This window comes from Alternaria novae-zelandiae, assembly GCF_023758075.1.
Source record: "Alternaria novae-zelandiae strain BMP 2774 chromosome Unknown scaffold_9, whole genome shotgun sequence".
Lineage (NCBI taxonomy): Eukaryota > Fungi > Ascomycota > Dothideomycetes > Pleosporales > Pleosporaceae > Alternaria > Alternaria novae-zelandiae.
This window is the reverse complement of record NW_026056969.1, coordinates 1,382,796-1,401,139: the sequence shown is the minus strand read 5'-3', so window position 1 is coordinate 1,401,139 and position 18,344 is coordinate 1,382,796. Positions and strand designations below refer to the sequence as shown.

The 18,344-nt window shown below is 53.4% G+C and overlaps 6 protein-coding genes across 6 annotated transcripts; 1 reads left to right on the top strand and 5 right to left on the bottom strand.

The window, feature by feature from the left end:
* Positions 1-1,643: 1,643 nt before the first annotated feature.
* On the bottom strand, positions 1,644-3,068 carry CEL1_2 (Esterase/lipase/thioesterase; the record flags this gene model as incomplete). The annotated part of the gene is made up of 2 exons (XM_049399005.1): positions 1,644-2,716; positions 2,771-3,068. The coding sequence occupies 2 exons, from the start codon at positions 3,066-3,068 to the stop codon at positions 1,644-1,646; spliced, it is 1,371 nt and encodes a 456-aa protein (XP_049255685.1).
* Positions 3,069-7,650: 4,582 nt separating this feature from the next.
* J4E88_005364 (uncharacterized protein) lies at positions 7,651-8,666 on the bottom strand (the record flags this gene model as incomplete). The annotated part of the gene is made up of 2 exons (XM_049399004.1): positions 7,651-8,589; positions 8,637-8,666. The coding sequence occupies 2 exons, from the start codon at positions 8,664-8,666 to the stop codon at positions 7,651-7,653; spliced, it is 969 nt and encodes a 322-aa protein (XP_049255684.1).
* Positions 8,667-11,041: 2,375 nt separating this feature from the next.
* On the bottom strand, positions 11,042-13,555 carry J4E88_005363 (uncharacterized protein; the record flags this gene model as incomplete). The annotated part of the gene is made up of 2 exons (XM_049399003.1): positions 11,042-12,254; positions 12,306-13,555. 2 exons carry the CDS (start codon positions 13,553-13,555, stop codon positions 11,042-11,044), a joined length of 2,463 nt encoding a protein of 820 aa, XP_049255683.1.
* A 371-nt stretch (positions 13,556-13,926) lies between these two features.
* On the top strand, positions 13,927-16,317 carry J4E88_005362 (uncharacterized protein; the record flags this gene model as incomplete). Its single annotated transcript, XM_049399002.1, has 6 exons — positions 13,927-13,957; positions 14,010-14,047; positions 14,099-14,186; positions 14,234-14,583; positions 14,628-15,269; positions 15,316-16,317. The coding sequence occupies 6 exons, from the start codon at positions 13,927-13,929 to the stop codon at positions 16,315-16,317; spliced, it is 2,151 nt and encodes a 716-aa protein (XP_049255682.1).
* A 419-nt stretch (positions 16,318-16,736) lies between these two features.
* On the bottom strand, positions 16,737-17,348 carry TXNL4A_1 (Thioredoxin-like 4A; the record flags this gene model as incomplete). Its single annotated transcript, XM_049399001.1, has 3 exons — positions 16,737-16,973; positions 17,071-17,208; positions 17,292-17,348. The coding sequence occupies 3 exons, from the start codon at positions 17,346-17,348 to the stop codon at positions 16,737-16,739; spliced, it is 432 nt and encodes a 143-aa protein (XP_049255681.1).
* Positions 17,349-17,663: 315 nt separating this feature from the next.
* On the bottom strand, positions 17,664-18,188 carry J4E88_005360 (uncharacterized protein; the record flags this gene model as incomplete). Its single annotated transcript, XM_049399000.1, is given in 2 exon segments — positions 17,664-18,163; positions 18,182-18,188. 2 exon segments carry the CDS (start codon positions 18,186-18,188, stop codon positions 17,664-17,666), a joined length of 507 nt encoding a protein of 168 aa, XP_049255680.1.
* Between the last annotated feature and the right edge of the window lie 156 nt (positions 18,189-18,344).

The following is an 18,344-nucleotide window of genomic DNA, read 5'->3' as shown; positions in this document are numbered from 1 at the left end:
GAACATGCCAATATCGAATGTTAGCCGTCTGAGTATCACACTCAAGCTTCCGTTAGCTTTCTTCCAGTCAGCGGAGCGACTTTCAGGCAACGATCCTACACCCTCAGACATAGGTCCAGCAACGCAGCCAGCACGTCTTTGGCAACATTTGGGCTCCATTCTCGGTCGTTTCGAAGCTCTCAAGAAGCTGGAATTGTGGCTCGATCATAATGAGCCGCAATTCTGGGTCGTGGTCAACGAGCGCTCGACCCTTGACCCTCTTCTCACACAACTAAGTACGCGTCCCAATCTCGACGTCACCGTCACGCTACCCATGCTTCACCCGAAATTTGAACAGAACGAGCGACATTACACCGAAGACAGCATCTCCGGGAATATTGGTGTGAACAGGGTGTTGAGGATGAAAAAGCATGCTGTTATTGGTGCTCGAGGATGTATCGAAGTTGTTGCATGCAACGACTTTCCATTGTTCTCCGAGACATATCAGGCGAGAGGGATGGGTTTGTCTGCGTTAGTCGGACGGGAGCGGGAACAATGGAAACAAGGGCGCGATGTGGAGGATCAGTACAGAATGCTTACGAGGGGTCGGTACTCGAATTGGTATCCCTAGATTGTAGAGTAACTAGTTATCAGTCATTGACTCGTGGCTTCTATCGGCACACATTACAGTGCTGACTGGATCATTTTCTACTGGTGTGAGCTGCAAATGTGCACGGAAATTTAGCGATGCCCTCACTTTCACCGCTCATGTGAGCGTTTACCTCTTCGTCATCTTATTCGGCTCAACCACATTTCATCAACAACACTATCTGGCTCAGCTCAGCTCAACAATCTCTTCTTGTCACTGGATGATACCGCCGAAATCCTCAATCAGTCATCAACAACATGGCACTCAAACGCGAAGAGACAATGCACGATTCGCGCGACGAAAGTGCGCAGAACCGCTTTATACCTGTACGTACCGAGTATCCATACGCGTATGAATTTTTCATGCTAATTTAGGAACGTAGGATCTTGCCAGTCTGAATGCCTTCGCTCAGGGCTACGAGCGGCTTCAACACGATAACGACCACCTCCGGAACGAGCTTGCTGAGCGCACTCGTACTCATGAACAAGCTATCACCCAACTTCGACAGGCAGCGGAGCATCAGAGTGCCGACTATGCTGCTACGCTCAAGGCGATGGGCGAGGAGATGCATGTACTGCGACGAGAGAAAGAGAGCCTTAAAGAAAGCATCGAAGATATGGAATTTCAGATCACCCCAGTCAACGACGAGGTTACTAGGCTGAGAGCAGAGAATGCGAAGCTTCGGCGTGCGGTGAACCAACGCAACCGCGAGGTCAAAGGCTTACTTGATGAGATCAAGGATTGCAACAGGAGCTTTGAGGGCTACAAAAGGCGAGTGAAGGCTTTGGCGAACGAAGATTAGGAAGTCATTAAAGTACACAAACGAATCTCACAGTAGATGCGTCTATCATAACGAATGCAGTCAATTTGTCTATATATGCACACTTCTAGATCCACGACAAGTATATACAGTTGCGAAGCCAAACGAGAGGACAGCCGGAGGGAATCTACGAGCTCTAACAGTACCAAGCTCCAGTCCCTTTCCAGCACCTTATCCAACAACCACATGGAGCGCTTATGCGGGCTGGGCGAAGGTAGAGCCAATGGGACCGAACTTGATGTTGGAGAAGACGACAGTGGCGCCAGGTGAGTTAGCCTCAACATCCTCAGGCTTGCCAGAGTCGGTAGCGCAGGTACCACGGGCAGCACCAAGCTTGTCAGGGCTAGCATCGGTAGGGTAGGTAGAGTCGAGCCAGAGCATGTTGACCGCATGGTCATCCCAGAGGGACATGACGAGGACGTGTCCGCGAGCAAGCGAAGCACCCATGCCGTTGAGGCCACCGAGGGTCTTGAAGGAGTTTGTGTCACCGAAAGTGGTCTTCTGCGCTTCACAGAAGGACTCGGTGATGGAGTTACCGGAGACGCCCTCGATAGCGGAGTCGGAGTTCTTGAAGACCTTTCCGCCTTGGATGTAGAAGCGCTTGATGTCAGAGAGGCTGGAGCCGGAGCCGATGAACTGGGTGACGACGGTCATCTTCTTGGTGGTGTCGAGAGTCATGCCGGGGCCGTAGAAGTCCTTGACACCCATGCGGTAGCTGTTGAAGTCGCAACCGTCCTTGTCGCAGAGTCCGCCGTAGCGGTTGTCCCCGTCACCGCAGCTGACCTCGTCAGTGCACTCCTGGAGACCAGTGCCCTTGCAGGGATGGGGAGTGTAGGCAGTGGAGATGGAGTTGGCCTCCCAGATGTCCATCTCGGGGCAGCAGGCACCGATCTTGCCGGAGCCGGCGTTGGGGTCGGCGTCGGACGGGTTCCAGCCCTCAACGTTGGCTACACCGTTGATGAACTTGATGTCGTGGGGGCACTGCGAGTCGCAGTATCCGGTTCCGTACTTGGCACCGGCCTTGTTGTTGCCCTTGTTGATGCCACCGTCGGCGGCCATCTCGACGAAGTAGAGAGCACCGTTCAGACCGCAGGGTAGCTTGGAGACATCGACATCGAAGGTGAACTCCTTGCCGATGAGGTTGAACATCTGGTACTTGGTGTCGCTCTCCATGAGGTAGGTGCGAGAACCAATGTTTGCAGCGTAAGAACCCTTGGTGACGAACTGGAGGCTCAAAGAGTTGCTGCTGGTCTTGATACCGTAGGTGCCTAAGATCGTTAGCTAAGGGCTTCACATGTTGTGTCGTGGACATGTTAACGTACCAGAGTAGTCAGCACCGTCGATAGCGCAGTTCTTGGTGCAGGTGCTGCCGTCAGGGCAAGCGGTCGTGTTCCAAGAGTTGCCGTCGTAGCAGTTGGTGTATCCACTGGTGACATGAGACCAGCGCCAGTTGGCATCGAGCGTAATGGAACCCTGCTTGGTGGTGCAGCTGTTTCCACCGGTACCAGTGCAAGTCTGCCATGTCAACTTGGGGTGTGTCTCTGCTGTCGATGTGCCAGCCTGCTGAGCGCGGGCGGCTCCGAAGAGCGAGAGCGAGGTGAGGGCGAGTGTCCTGTACATTTTGGCTTCTTGAGTGAAGATATGTTGTTGGATGTCGAAAGTATTAGAGCGATGGGCTGACCTTCTTATACAACATTCTTGAGCTCATGGCTACTAATCATAGTACTCTGCAGAAGTACCCATATGACTGTTGATTATTGCAAGGTGCAGGAGATCTACACCCTTGACGTCCCTCTGTGATGTTCTCACCAATGCTGTAAGAGGAACGGAACATCGGGAGCGCAAAAGAACGCTAGGAGTGCCAGAGTAATGAAGGATAGATGAGGTATGCCCTGTTGCGCCGCATCGTGGGGTAGTCTGGGGTATTGCGGAGATCTGTGCGCCACCACGCCCGGGATCTTTGCCTTAAAGAGATAGTGTAGGGAGTGACGAATGGAGAAGCATATGGAGACGTACTATCAACCGTTGGCTTCACTGGTGGCCAAGTCTTAGCCTTCCGTCTCATTCGACAGTGATGGGTTAGCCTCGTATGTGAGAAGGCAAAGCTGTGGATCAGCACTCGTAGCTGTGTTCTTGATATTTGCATACAGTATTGTGGCTGGGTCACGAGTGACCGTATGTGCACACACCACCCAGGAGAATACATCATGCTGGCTTTCTCAGCAAAAAGATACGCGACGATGTATACTCCAATGTGTGTTGTACCTTGGGTACAGCTCAGGACCATATCGCGTTGTTTTGTGCAATTCCACCCGGTGAGCTCAAAACCCGGTAGAAATAGATTGCTTTTTCCATGATCCATGGGCATATACGAGAGACTTTTCCAGAAAGATTTTCCGGACTGGGGGGCACACTTAATCTGTAGCAGAGGTCATGAGGCTCAGATCCTTTCCCGGGTAACGGCTTGCGCGTGAAATCCAATAAGAAGAAAGAAGACTGAGATACGTACTTCGCTAGAAGCGGCACAAGGATACAGTCAGGTAAGTTGCATTGTGCCCCTCCTTCTGTTGCTCGAGTCTCATTGTTGTAGTAAACAACCATGACTGGCGCTGCTTGACATGCCGGTGTACGAATGGTATCTACAGCGACTGTTCAGCCAGTATGCTTCCCCACGTTGAAGTGCATGAGAAGCATTGAGGCAGTTTCATCAGGTGTCCTTTCGTGGTGGAATGCAGGTACCGAGTTGAAGCGCCGAACCCTGTAAGCAAAACGAAGCTTCCGGAGCAGACGGGACGAGACCCTCATCCACAATTGGCTATGGATTTCAGAGCTTAATCAAGTTGCCCTGAGCCTTAGCAGAGTGGCATCGACCGGATTTCTCGGTCGAACTGCTAGTGCAGAATAGATTGAGGCCCAGGGGTGCCCGCTCGCCAAGACCGGAACATCCCAAGGCTCGCCATGAATTTGTCCGCCTGCTAGGTCGTTGGCAAGCAAAGCTTGTGACAGAAGACCATTAACGCGTCGTTCAGATCGTGGGTTATGGCAAGTCTCCAAGTAGCGTTGCACAGCGAAAGACGCAGATGCAGTTTTCCAGAATGTTTTGTTGTGCATGAGGTCCGAGGTTCAGCCTAATCTTCCAGTAACGTGCAATATACGTTCCGGCCACTCGATATGAACTCCGCACCAGTATTCGACGATCACAGGTTCTCGGTGGTTGCGACCCAGGTGGGCGGCAGTTTTCCAGGGCTTAGCGAATCAGGTGCGCTGTCATATACTGCGACCGGGTATAACACATTGAGCCGCAATCATCGTGACAGCGTGACCTCACAACACGGCCCAGGGGCACCAAACGCGCAGTTCAGTGGACATGCTTTGCTGGTACCGAGTCTGCATCACTCTGCTTGAAACCGAGAGTGAGATACGTGGCTCCGGAAGCATAGATTGGTCGCATACCTGGGTACACTTCAGAGTCTTTAGGAAGTTCAAAGACTTGGGCAATTCGTATGTTGTCGCCTACGTAACGTATTCCGACATGTATCGCAAGTGAGAAACATCTATCTAGTAAGTAGGGAGATGGGTTGCGATGGTGTTTGGAGGTTGGACACCCCCCAAAGTGGGCAGGAAGGGTCCAAAGGCCTAGACCTCAAGAAGGCTAGCGTATCCCCCCGCACCTCGAGACATCGCCCGGGCGAAGTCTAGCTACCTAGGTACCTGATGCTAGGTCATCACTTTGAACTATTCTCCGTCTTTACAAGCCTCTTTCCGTTCAGGTTTACTTCTAGTCAAGATTCTTCCATGGTGTAGGCATATCGCCTGGTATGTGGTATGTTGCCCAACTCCGAAATGTCTATATCTAAACCCACGCCTTGTACTGAGTACCATCCTTGCAATGAAAAGCGACTGCAGGTACTCAAAGAATGCTAAATAGGCCTGGAAACCCAGAAGAACGTCTAGAAAATTCCGTTCCCATGACGAGCATCTAACCGAATCAACTCTTCAGCAACATCTCTCGCATGATCTCGGGTGTCTTCAGCATACTTCCGAGCCACTGCTTCGTTCTCTTCTCTCGTCCGCCAATACCTCGGTCTTGCACTGGACCGTCTGATCTCATCTTGGCCTTCTTCAGAAGTATTCCTCCTCATGAAGGGCCGATAGATGCGAGACTTGGGTGCGCTGCTAGCCGCCACAACCCCAGGGTGAGTAGATTCCTTCGCCCCATCTTCCACATCTGCAGTCTCATACGCACGTCTGACAGATCCCGCAGGTCGGCTGGTAAGTCTGACGAGACAAGTGTTGGCCCCACTACCATCAGCACAGCTTCCTACGCCATGCGCTCTCCATCCTGTCTCGAACGGCGTCCTTCCCGTACCCAGATCCCGCCAGCTCTGCACCACCAACCTGACCTGTCCGCCTGTAGCGTGCGAGAAGTCTTGGCTCGTCACGCTCCAATCCGTCGCACAAGTGGAGCAGTTCTGCGTGAACTGGTACTTCCAGCCTCGGCGGATGACGTTGTCGATGGCGGCCATGATACCTGTGTGGCCGTTTGGTGTATCGCGGTGGCCTGTGACAATATGTGGGAGTAGGGGCCAGAGCGACTTCAAAAGGTTGCGGTTACGCGTCGTAAAGGCGGGCAATACAATGGCATAAGAACTGTGTAACAGGAATCGACCGTTGACTATCCTGGCGGATACGGTGAGTTTAGTCGGAACGGGCGTTCTGGAGATGCGCGCCATGTCTTTCTTCTCATGGGTAAACGCAGATAGTGGAATGCCGTGTTCGTCTCCCCGTGACGCGCGGTTGATGGCAAGTCGAACGTGATGAAAGCGTAGTTTATAACCGTCTCCAGCGTCCAAGTAGCTGTTGTAGTCGGCACAATCTCTTCTCTTTCTTGAATATTGCTGGTTCTTTGGCCCGTCTGCCGCGACCCAGGCATGGAATTTGTCACACCAGCCGCAGAACCAATGACCAGGAAAGGCGCGCTCTACTACCGCCTCGATAATCTTCCTCTTCTCAAATCGGTTCTTGCTTCCCTTGACATGGCGAGACAGAACTTCGGTGCCGAGAGCGTAGTAGATGTATCGTCCGGATAGACAGAAGGCTGCTGCGGACGCAGTGTCGAGATAGGTGTTGACTTGTTGGATAAGCTCGAGTGGGAGAGTGAGTACTGGGGCTTTCGGTGACGGTAGTGAGGGTTTGATTGTAGCCAGGGAGTCTGTAATCTCGTATTCTTCAAAGGTGGAATCTATGCTCGTTCGAGAGCTTGCGGTATCGGATGCCGAGTCGACGGTGGAAGGACGTGATGAGTGTGAGGAGCCGAAGCTCATAGATCGACGGAAGATGTTCATGCTTGCGTGTTGATCTATCTCTTCACTACGCGTGTGGTCGTTATGAGGCTCTCGAATTCTGAGGCTGAGACCAATATAAGAGTACCACAAAGGGGCAACAGACGCTATAAGTCAACACTGCCAGCGTATAAATTTAATAACAAGGACTAGTCAACAACACATCAAGAAAGGTACCGACATAGCCGTTGCAAGCTCGACGCCGTCTCGCGCGCGGCCACTGCATCCCCTTATCAATGCGCCTGGCCGCCGGCCGCCAATGCACGACATGTCATCCAGCCGCGGTTTCTAACGGGGCCTGACAGTGGCACGCAACGCACATGGCACCTCGAGTCCAGGCACATGCCTACCACTTTGCCGTTGTCAGGGTCCAGCAGACGTATCCGGCGGTGTAGGTGAGACAGCCGTCATTCACCTGATGTGCTTGGGCTAACCGAAGTGGGGCTAGGTGCAACGTGTGTGGTGGGGTGACCCGGTGGGCACTGCTAAGCGCCCTGACTGCGCCGCCACGCTTGCCTTGCAATCTTGGAACGCGTAAGATTTGGGGCCAGATGAGTCAGAGCTCAGGAGCACGTCGGGCATGAGAATGTTGTTGCTGTTGTGGTAAAGAAATTAATTTGCGAATGGTAAACGCTATGCTACGCGGAAAATAGTGGTAGATCTGACGTGCTTCGCTATCGTGCGATTCCGCCCGTCCCGAGGTCTGATGTACGTCAAAATGATAAATGTATATGGTACACGTGCGCTTCTAGTTCGAGAATGCGCAGCCCTAGGTCATGTCATTACAACTTCTGGCTCTGTCATAAATCATCCCCTCTCCTACAAAGCCTGGTAGGCCAAAAATGCGCCTCAGACGCGGTCTACTTGGGCAGCTCAGGGTTCAGCTTGAGTTGAGGGACTGGCGGGCCAGTTCCAGCTCTCCGCCTCCGCTCGCGCTCGTTGAAACCAACAGGCTGGTCTAGTTGTGCGGTCTTCTTGAATTTGCCACCCAGGCTGCGCATCCAGTCCTCGCCCTCGCCGGCATCAGCACCGAGCCAGTACTTGGGCGCACCGCTGAGCATGACGCGTCCGAGTTGCCCCTTCCAGCCGCTTCCCTCTTCTTTGCCTTCTGCGAAAGGGTTCTCGGCGAGGTCGTTGGCGGACGTCTGCATGTTGTTCGAGTTGTACCATGCGGCGGAGGAGGCGTTGGCGGCGATGTGTTGGCGGAGGCACTGGCGCGCGAAAGCCAGCATGATGAAGACGAAGTAGACGCGAAGAGCCCAGAAGCCAGATATCAGCGAGATGCTCATAATGCTTCCACTTTGGAAGACGGCGTTGCCTAGCCCGGCGCCAGCATCTCCGCCTTGTCCGACTGCTACAGCGTTTTGACCGGATTTCAGGCCGTCGGTGGGCTCCGCGATAATATCGACCTGTGTGACGTTGTGCTTGGGGCTGGTGAAACCCGCGTTGTCCTTCATGCCCGGCGATAGTCCGGCATTCTCGTCTGGGTGCGCGGCGAGCGTGTAGAACCACGCGATGCCGAAGAAGGCTGTGTATAACGCGTTGATGACCGAGTCGAGCGCATACAGGTGCGCCAGCAATACCGACTCAAAGGGACTTTGTAACCGGATGTGCTTGTACAGGAATGTGGTAGCGAGGAGTGCGGCGGTCGAGTAGAGGTACATGGACAGCTGGAAGCCATCGATCTTCGCGCCGGTAAGAAGCGCAAGGAGGCCGTAGACTCCCGACGCCTTGTTTATCACTTGGAGGTAAGTAATGATCTCGGCCCCCGTCCGAAGAGACATCTTCTGGAGGAACGTCTGCGCGCGGGTCAGTCCTGTCCATTTTAAGGTTCAGATTCACTTACCGTGGGACGTGGGATATCGAGGATATTCATCGTGGCTATGCTAGGGAGATGACGATGGGAGTGAAAGAGTTTGGGTGACGATGTTCGTTGTTGCAAGGCGCAAGCACTGCGGAAGGCCCGGGAGATTTAGCGCCCCTTTCAACACATGCGAGTCGTGGTCGTGCAATCCCTTCATCCATGGATATACTTTGTACCATGATTCACGCGACTTCGTTCACGCTGGACTCATCGCATTTGCGTTAGAATACCATATCTCCTTTAGGTTTCATTGTTGCTGGTGTTGCGCCTACCATTTCGAGTCTCGCCGAGTTGTGCGCCAGCTATGACGCACCCGCGATAACATCACGCGGCGCGCCTTCCACGCTTACTATCCCAGCCCATGTACATACTCGGCCCTCGTCACCAAGTTCCAATCTCCAGCCAGCTAACTCATATGCCGCCATGAATCAGATATTTGGATCTTCTATAAATGGCTTTGGAACCTTCATGACCATGACTTCCCTGGCTGTCCTCTGAATAGACAAGTTGACGGTGTATCCGATAGCTCCAATTTGTGTCGCAGTTTGTCAAAAAGTGAGGTGTTTCTACGAACGTAACCTAGGTAGAATTATATGTTCTCTCAGCAACGATCTATTTGCTGAGACTTAAAGAGCGTGCATGCAGCAAAGGCAAGACAATGTCTAGGTCCTCCTATAGATAAGGGCTCTGGCGAGGCAAATTGGTCGTTACACCTGCGCCTCGCCTCTCATCAGGTGCTCCTTCGCGCTAAAGATTGCAGTGCAGGTGCTTCGGAGTAGCTTAACAACCTGCTTCGGAGTAGCTTAACAACCTGCTTCGGAGTAGCTTAACAACCAGCTCTAGGTAGCTTAACAACAGCTCTCACATCTCTCAACGCGTACATGTCGCACCATATTGCATACTATTCAAGGTGTTTACGCGAAATCGAACTTCTTGTAGACTCGCACGTAATACTATTCTTCGTGTTTAGATATATTACGTTGATCAGTCCCAACATGGCAGACTACCAACCTCCCGCGCCGGCGCTACAGGAGCAGGATCTCAAGGGCAAAGTTGCCATTGTAACGTAAGGCTCCAATTTCTTCAATGATGCCGTCAATACCAATTCAAGGAGACCTGATCACTTAACACCTTTATTCCTTTCATGATGACCCCATGTCACATCAGGCATTCTGTCGACTTCCCACTTCAGCATGCACCCCAAGAGAACCCCTAGCCTACCACATCAACAAGATCTAACAACTCCCAAGCGGAGCATCAAAAGGCATAGGCCGCGCTATATCCCTCTCGCTCGCAACCCGCGGCTGTTCCATCCTAGGAACCTATTCGTCCCCCCAATCCGCCCACATCTTCGACACACTCTCCAGCACAGTCCGCAACCTCTACGCTACCGCCGAAAGCAAAGCTCCGACTATGCGAGGCGTAGTCGCAGACATAACATCTCTATCCTCTGTCGACACTCTCCTCACAACCCTAGCAACGTACTTCCCGGATCAGAAACTCAGCATACTCGTTTTCAACGCATCGCACAATACGCGACCTAGACTGGGCAGCGCAAGTGGAGATGACATCAACGATTCTTTGACGGGGAATCTGCACTGGCCGATCGTACTCATGGAGAAACTGGTCCAGCAGGGACTCTTCACGACGCATAGCCGCGTCGTAGTCATTTCTTCCGACCGCGTGCGGGACCCATCACCCGGATCTGGTTTATTCAACGCAACACGTACAGCCATGGAGTCTTTAGTACGTTCCTGGGCGATCGAGTTGCCGCACAGCTTTCCATGCACAACAGCAAATGCCGTGTCGGTGGGGTTGACAGATACACCTGGACTGCGCGCCTTTCCAGCCGAAGCCGTGCAGGCATTGAAAGAGCAGCGGTTGCCGAAGGTCAAGGTTGTTGAAGGTGGGAGAATGGGTCAGGCGGAGGATGTGGCGGATGTTGTGGGGTTCCTGGTTAGTGACAAGAGTAGATGGGTTACTGGGAGTGTGGTTGCGGCGAATGGAGGGGCTGAGTGGGTTGGTGGGAGTTCGTAGATGATTGTGGATGGGAAGAGGCTCTTTTCCTGTTCTGTACTTTGAGGTATCTGTGAGAATGTTTGTTGTAACTTAAGAAGAACGATGGGTAATATTTCACAGTCGGCATTTGGGGAAAAATCAGAGGAGTCGGCCTTCTTCGTGCTGTCGGTCGCCGGTCCAACAAGGCGGGCTTCGAATCGTTGGTATAGTACATGTCTAACTTTCTAACGTCTCGTCGTAATTATGCAAGTCAACCTATGTCGTGGTCTTGGCTGCTATGTTACAACAGACATCACGTATGTAGGAGAATATATACAACTCTACCCCAGATTTACAATTCTTGATACATGCATTCATACAAAGCTCGTCTAGTTCACGGAACGTACGGCTTCGTTGGATTCAGCCGCATACTGTGCTCGGCCTTTGAGAAGGTCGTTGACTTCGTCAGAAAGCTTCGCAGTTCGCTCCTGGTGTTCGGTTGCGAGCGAATCCAGCTTGGTGACTGGTAGATCATCAGGGTATTCGTTTACATCGTCGGTAGTTGCGGGCTCGTCGGAAGCCAATCGCGGATCGGTGAGAATATCCTTCGCTTCCTCTGGCATGCCCGGCGGTGCAGAGATGTGGTGCTTCAAAGCCGCAACCTGGGGGCCGTCGACTTCACCGGTTTCCTCGGGCTCAGATACCATCGATCTTCTTGCTTGTTTTCTGGTCGTCTTCATCCGCTTCCTCGCTTGCTCGATGAACGAGAAGTCGTTGAGCGTTTTCTCGATCTGATCCTCAACGAGTTTCTTTGTGTGGTTGGCAAGGGCTCTGGTGGTGAAGACATTGGGAAATCGGTAACTCAGCCATAGATAGCATACCAGCATCTTGTGTAGTTCCTCCAGATCGTGGAGATACTTGCGTTCGACAGACGCGGGCCGGTCCATGACGCTGAGTGGCAGAGTGTCAAGATCCAATAGGCTACCCGACTTGCCTTCAGCAATGCATTCAGCGAGGTGGCGCAGAAACGCTTTCTGGGACGGTTGGCGCATGTTGATGGGTGCGGCACATAACATGATACGGTCTTGAATGCTGAGGTTTTTGACCATGTGAATGGCGTCAGCAATCGCCAGCTGGTCTTTTAGTGCACAGAGATGGAACCGAGGGTGTAGCTCAGAGATCTCATGTAGACGTAGCATAATGTATCCGAAAGGTGTTCCCGGGGGGAAGTAGTTGGCGAATCGCTCAACGATGAGCGACGGCGGGAAGAGGCCGGCTGTGCTAATGTGTTCGGGCTCACGCTTCATGCCCAATTTCAAGGCCGCGTGGTCGACTTGGTCGAGTGTAGTGACCCATCCTATAGTCTTCTCTTCAGGTTTCTTTGCCTCGACAGTATCGGGTTGCTTGTCGTCTAGGCCAATGGCGGGGTCAACGGCGCCGTCAACAATCGAAGCCTGTTTGGAGTCTGTAGTTACTGCTTGCTGAGCAGTTTTGTAGCGCCCAGCACGGCCGGCGATTTGTTTGATCTCGGAGATCTGCAGGGGCACGTAGTTCAGGCCGTTACTCTTGATAGTAGATTCGAAAATGACACGCTTGATAGCACTTCATTGGTTAGCATCCAGGTATTGAAAGTCAACATGACACACTGCTTACAGGTTGAGACCCATGCCGATGGCATCACTCGCCACGAGGTAGTCGTAGTCATTATCTGGGTCGTTGAATAAGCGGGCTTGTTGAGCTCTTGTCTCAGGTGGCAAGCCTCCGTATACGATGGCGCACTTCTTGCCTGTCTTCTTCTCCACCTCGCGTCGCAGCGCATGGATACCCAGGACGGTGAAAGCAACGATGCAATCACCTTTCTCAAGGAGTGTGAGGTTGCCTCCCAGACTCTTCGGCTGGATCTGGAGTGGCGTCAGACGCTCGTACTCGTGTACGTGCACTTTATCGCCAACAAGAGCGCAAAGCTCGCGCATCAGTGGTACTGTGCGTGCTTCTCCGCAGAGATGGATTTCCTTGGCCTGTAGACCCATAAAAGCCTGTGTCCATGCCCAGCCCCGTTCCTGGTGGTTGATCATCTGTATCTCGTCGATGACAGCCACATCGAATCTAGTGTTGAGCGGAGCCATTTCGACAGTACAACTGTACATGTTGGCGTGTGTGTCTTCGGGCAAGCGCTGTTCTTCACCCGTAACCAGAGCGCATGGCTTGCCCTTTGCATTCAGGCGCGTGTAGACCTCATGGGCGAGGAGGCGCAGCGGACCGAGGTAGATGCCCGAGTTGACTTCCTCCAGACGCTTCAGGGCGTGGTACGTCTTGCCAGAGTTGGTCGGCCCAACGTGCATGTGTACTGTCCGCGTAATCTCCCGTGTCGCTGGATACCATTCGGCTGGGTAGCGCAGGTCTGCCACCTCCTTCTGGTTCTCCGCCTCGGCCGTCGTGAAGCGGCCGCCACATGCTTGCGCATAGAACAGATATCGTAGCCTCTTCTCAAGTGTGTTCTTTCTCCGCTGGGCCTCCTGCACCAACGTGACCAACTCACGCGGGGCCTGCTTGATCCATAGGGTGATGGATCCCTCGAAGGTAGTCCATTCCTTGTCGAAGTCTTCGCGGCTTATTTGGAGTCGGTCGAGAAATTCTGGCGTGGCGAATTCCTTGTGCAGGGTGTCTAGTTTGTCGCGGACTATGCCTATGGGTATTGACGACTTGGAAGATCTGGAATCGCCTCCTTTTGCAAGTTTACCCTGATGGAGAGGATTGAAATGCGTCGTCTTCGAGGGCTTGGCTGGAGCGGAACGGTGTGCGGCTTGGATTCGGGGCAAGAGGTTTTGGGTTCGCGATCGAGAGCGGGCGGCGAAAGAGCAGATGAGACATAGCGAACTCCGTCGCGCCGGCAGCAGAGGCATGCCAATGGTGGGTATCATGCGGGAGAGGAAAGACGAAAAGACAGAATTCAAAGCGCCAGGCGCCTGTACAAACGAAAGACGACAGGAATGTTCAAGTCGACGACGTAATGTCGAATAAAAAGTTGCCAAGCATCTACCACAGTAGTACAGTAGGGACCTCCGGCGGCGCCTGCCCGCCGCAGCTCGCGACGCAACTCTAGCTGAGACGCGCCTTCCTCACCACCGCCGCGACAGCCCAGCACCACGTGTGCCTCGCCCCGACAGAGCTGCCCAGGTGGCCCACACACGCCCTCGTCACCGCATCACGTTACCGCTGCCGCTTCCACCGCCTCGCCTTTTCCCAGCGGCATTCGCTGCGATACCCCGCCAACATGGCTTCCATGATCGATATCCAGCGCGACCGTAAATTGGCACCTCGAAACTCCTGAGGGACACGTGCTGATAGGCCACATAGTCATTCTCAACTCCATCAAGCAGACCACGCGCGGCGACGTATGAATTTCCCTACAATGCGCCCGCACTCCGCTAACGGCTACCGCGCAGTGGAAGATACTCATTGTGGACGAGGACAGCCAGAAGCTCATCAACAACGTGGTCAAGGAAGATGACATCCTCAACCTCAACATCACAAGTACGCGACTCCGCACGCTCCCAAGACGCCAGATCCTAACCTCGCAGACATCGAGCGCATCGAGGACCGGCGGCAGACGATCCGCGACATGGACGCCGTGTACATCATCACGCCCAAGCCACACATTGTCGACTGCATGATGGCCGAGTTCGACCAGCGCAGATACCGCGGCTTCTTTCTGATATGGACAACGCTGCTACCACCACACCTCAAGGAGCGCATAGACCGGTCGCAGATGGCGCGCGAGCAGATTCGGAGCTTCCGCACAGTGCACCTCGACTTCCACCCCCAGGAGTCGCACCTCGTCACCTTCAAAGACCCGTGGAGCTTCCCCATCCTCTACCACCCCGAGTGCAACAACCTCGTAGTGCGCCACATGGAGGATATTGCGGAAAGAGTGGGTAGTTTACCTCTCCTGCAAGCTTCTGCTGACAGCCCTAGATCACCGGAATCTGCGTCGCACTCGGCGAATACCCCATCATCCGATACTACCGACCGCGAGCTCCAACCCATGAGGCCAGCGTCTTGTGCTCACACCTCGCCCGCTTCGTCCAAGACAAGCTCGACATGTACGCGCAGTTCAACCAAGACTTCCCCCCGCAATCGAACCGACCCCGCGGTGCCCTCTACATCACCGATCGATCCATGGACCTCATGGCACCCTTCCTCCACGAGTTCACATACCAAGCAATGGCCATGGATCTGTTGCCTATACAAGACAGCGACAAGGTGACCTACCGCACCATTGTCAACGAAGAGGACCCCGAGGCGGAGGAGAAAGACATGGAGATATCCGACAAGGACAAGATATGGGTGGAAAACCGCCATCGGCACATGAAGGATACTCTCGACAAGCTGATCAGCGACTTCCAAAAGTTCATCGCCGACAACCCCCATTTCACAAACCAAGACGCCCAGAACGCTGCTGGCATGAATGGTCTAAATGCAATCAAGGATATGATCGCTGGTTTGCCCCAGTTCCAGGAGATGAAAGAAGCCTACTCGCTACATCTCACCATGGCGCAGAAGTGCATGGAGATCTTCCAGAAGCACAAACTCCCAGATCTTGCTTCAGTGGAACAGGTGAGTCCCATCAACGTTGGATCACGGCTGTCGCTAACCTTTCCAGTGCCTTGCTACCGGTCTTGACGAAGACTACCGTAAGCCCAAGAACATGACTGACCAGATTGTGCGCACATTGGACGACGAAGAGATCACGCCAGCTGACCGGCTACGCCTTATCGCGCTCTACGTAATCTTTAAGAACGGAATACTACCAGCCGACCTCCAAAAGCTCCTCTTCCACGCTCAACTGCCACCTCCCGACGGCGACGTTATTCGTAACCTTGACCTTCTTGGTGCGCGAGTCGCCAGACAACTGAAAGAGAAAAGAGATGCACAGCCACCGCTCTTCCCACCGAAAGCAGCCCCACCTCCAAATACTGAGGACTATGGTCTATCCAGATTTAACCCGGCGCTCCAAGACATGCTAGAGGAGCACATCCGCGGCAGCTTGCCCCAGGACGTCTTTCCCTTCACTAAGATGTCACCCGATGATGTCGCCAGCATGGCACAAGAGAACACTGCACCCGCTTCCCTCCGCTCCGCAAAACCGACATGGGCCAAATCGCGACTTGCGAGTGCGGAGCCCCGTCAGCGCGTGATCGTATTTGTCGCCGGCGGTGCAACCTACTCCGAGGCCCGCGCTTGCTATGATGTCTCAAACAAGACCTCGAGAGACGTGTTCCTCGTCACCTCACACATGATGAAGCCGCAGCTCTTCCTCCGCCAAGTCGGCGATCTCAGTCAAAACCGCCGCAGTCTGCGTTTACCCATCGATCAACCGCAGCCTATAGCCCCAGCACATTTGTTCGAGAAGCCTGAGCCTCCGAAGCCAGCACCACCGCCTGCTGGTACAAAGCCTCCCATGGCTGGTGGCTTGCCGTCCGGACCCAGAGTCGCTGGCCCGAAACCCCCTACAGCAGCCATGGGTGCCATCAACCTCAATTCCAACCCGCAAAAACACAGTCCTTCGCCGTCGCAGAGCAGTACCACGAAGCCCGGAAAAGAAGAGAAAGAAGGCAAAGAGAAGAAGAAGAAGAAGTTGCATCTGTTTTCTTCAAAGCATTAGTGTGACTTGTTAACATTTCCTGCCAGGGCGCTGCATACCTTTCTGGCGTTGTTCTGCTTTGTTCACAGCGAGGATTGATCTTGCTTCATTTGCAATATTTGCGAGCTAACTTGCATGGCATGGCGTTGGATGGCGTCTGAGAATCTTGTCTGGCGATTGCCCAAGGTGTACAGCTAGAGACAAGTATTTGGGATTTTGCCGTTGGGAAACAGACGTAAGGCTAGTTGCCTCGAAGATAGGAAACAAGATTACAAATTTATACATCATATCATCACTTTAGCCTTGCTGTCTTTTCTGGCTGATCAGAACGTGCCAATTCTTCTCAACCCACGTACCCGACGTTCCTTCTTCCTCGGTATCAGACAGCTCAGGGCCACACTCCTCGCTCTCATCTCTTCCCATCCTTCTTCTCCCTCCGTCTAGTACGCCCATTTAGTTGAGTAATCTCTCGGACTAACAACAAGCCCCTTCCCTTTACTCGCTCCCCTATACACTGCCTCCAATATATCAATCAACTCCTGCTTCGTTCCAATCGGAAAGTTGATCTTGTTGTTATTGCCCGTGCCAAAGTCAACCTGCATGTGCTTGTTTCGCCAGAAGAACATGACGGTGCAGGGATCGTAGATTTCGTACATGGCGTTGAAGTCGGGGACTTGCTGGTGGGGTAGGGGTGTTAGCGGGGTTTGGAAGCGATAGGATGGGTAGGGAGGGTGAGAGGGTAGAGGAAAGGAAGGAAGGAGGGAAGGAAAGTACCTTGTTGTCAACTACATAGATGACGACCCAGTCTTTGACTGCGTCTACGATCTTGTATAGCATCTCGTCCATCTCCATGCATTCGGGTGTGTAGTCGGCGCCGAAACGGAGGCAGACTATGCGGGCTTCTTCGCTGAGCTGGTGGGTGTTAGTCTGGGTGTAGCGGAGGGTTGCATTTGAGGGGATAGGTCTGGTGGAGTTGATGAGTGAAGGTAACGTACGATGGCTTGGTCGACGTGCCATGCTGAGGGCAGGTGCTGGAGCATTACTGAACCCATGGTGACGTGTTCCGATTGACTGTGTTTCTCGGAGATGTATGAAGGGCAGAATGAGAAAGGTCTTGAACAGGCCTTATGCGAAACAGGTGAGAGAGAAGCTGAGGAAAGTACGATCTGACAGACCCCATCACATGCCCCATCTACCTCCGTTTGCACCTTCCAACCCCCGTTTGCTCTCAGCTGCAGACATCCCCACCTGCACCTGCCCAAAAAGCTCTTTCCATGAAAAACTACGCATCATTCGCCAGAACAAGGAAACCACATGCCATAACTCATCAGTACAAACAAAACAAACCCCAATCGCACACCACCACCCTAATCCCTCACCCGACCCGAATAATACTCCCCTACACTCCTCTCAGGCGCATAATATCCCGCGCCCGTCCGCTGCTCCAAACTCCCCGTCCGCTTCGCCACCATCTCCTGCACAAAAGCCTCGTAGCTCTCATACGGCCGCCCGCCCTCCTGTGGATGTCTTGCCGCCCAAGCAAGGAACGCGGCTTTCTGTTCTTCAGCCGCCTGTTGCTGTTGTCCCAACGACAATTTCTGCTTCTTCGCTTTCTTGCCGTTGACAACGGGCTGTGGGCGGCCGGTCACGGGGTTGCGACCAGCTGCCTCACGGGCTTCAGCTAGGAGGTCGGCGCTCGTGGGTTCTGGATGTGTGTGCTGTTGGGTTCCGGTCACGGGATCACGGCCAGCTGCTTGACGGGCTTCGGCTAGGAATTCACTGTTTGGGGCCGGGGTCTTGGGAGCGGTGTATTTTTTCTGGTATGGATTCGGTTTCCCGCGGAGCTTGTTGATAGGGGAAAGGAGTGCTGAGGTGATTGAGAGACCCGCCATGCTGCTGCTGACGGGAAGTACGCCTTCACGCCTTTGCGACTGTCTTCTCTAGTTGCTGTGGGTATCGAATTCTAAACCGGCACCTCTCAGAAGCTGCCCTCGTAGTCTTTCGAATGCCGATGAAGGTTGCTGATGAAACTTTACCAAGAGACGTAG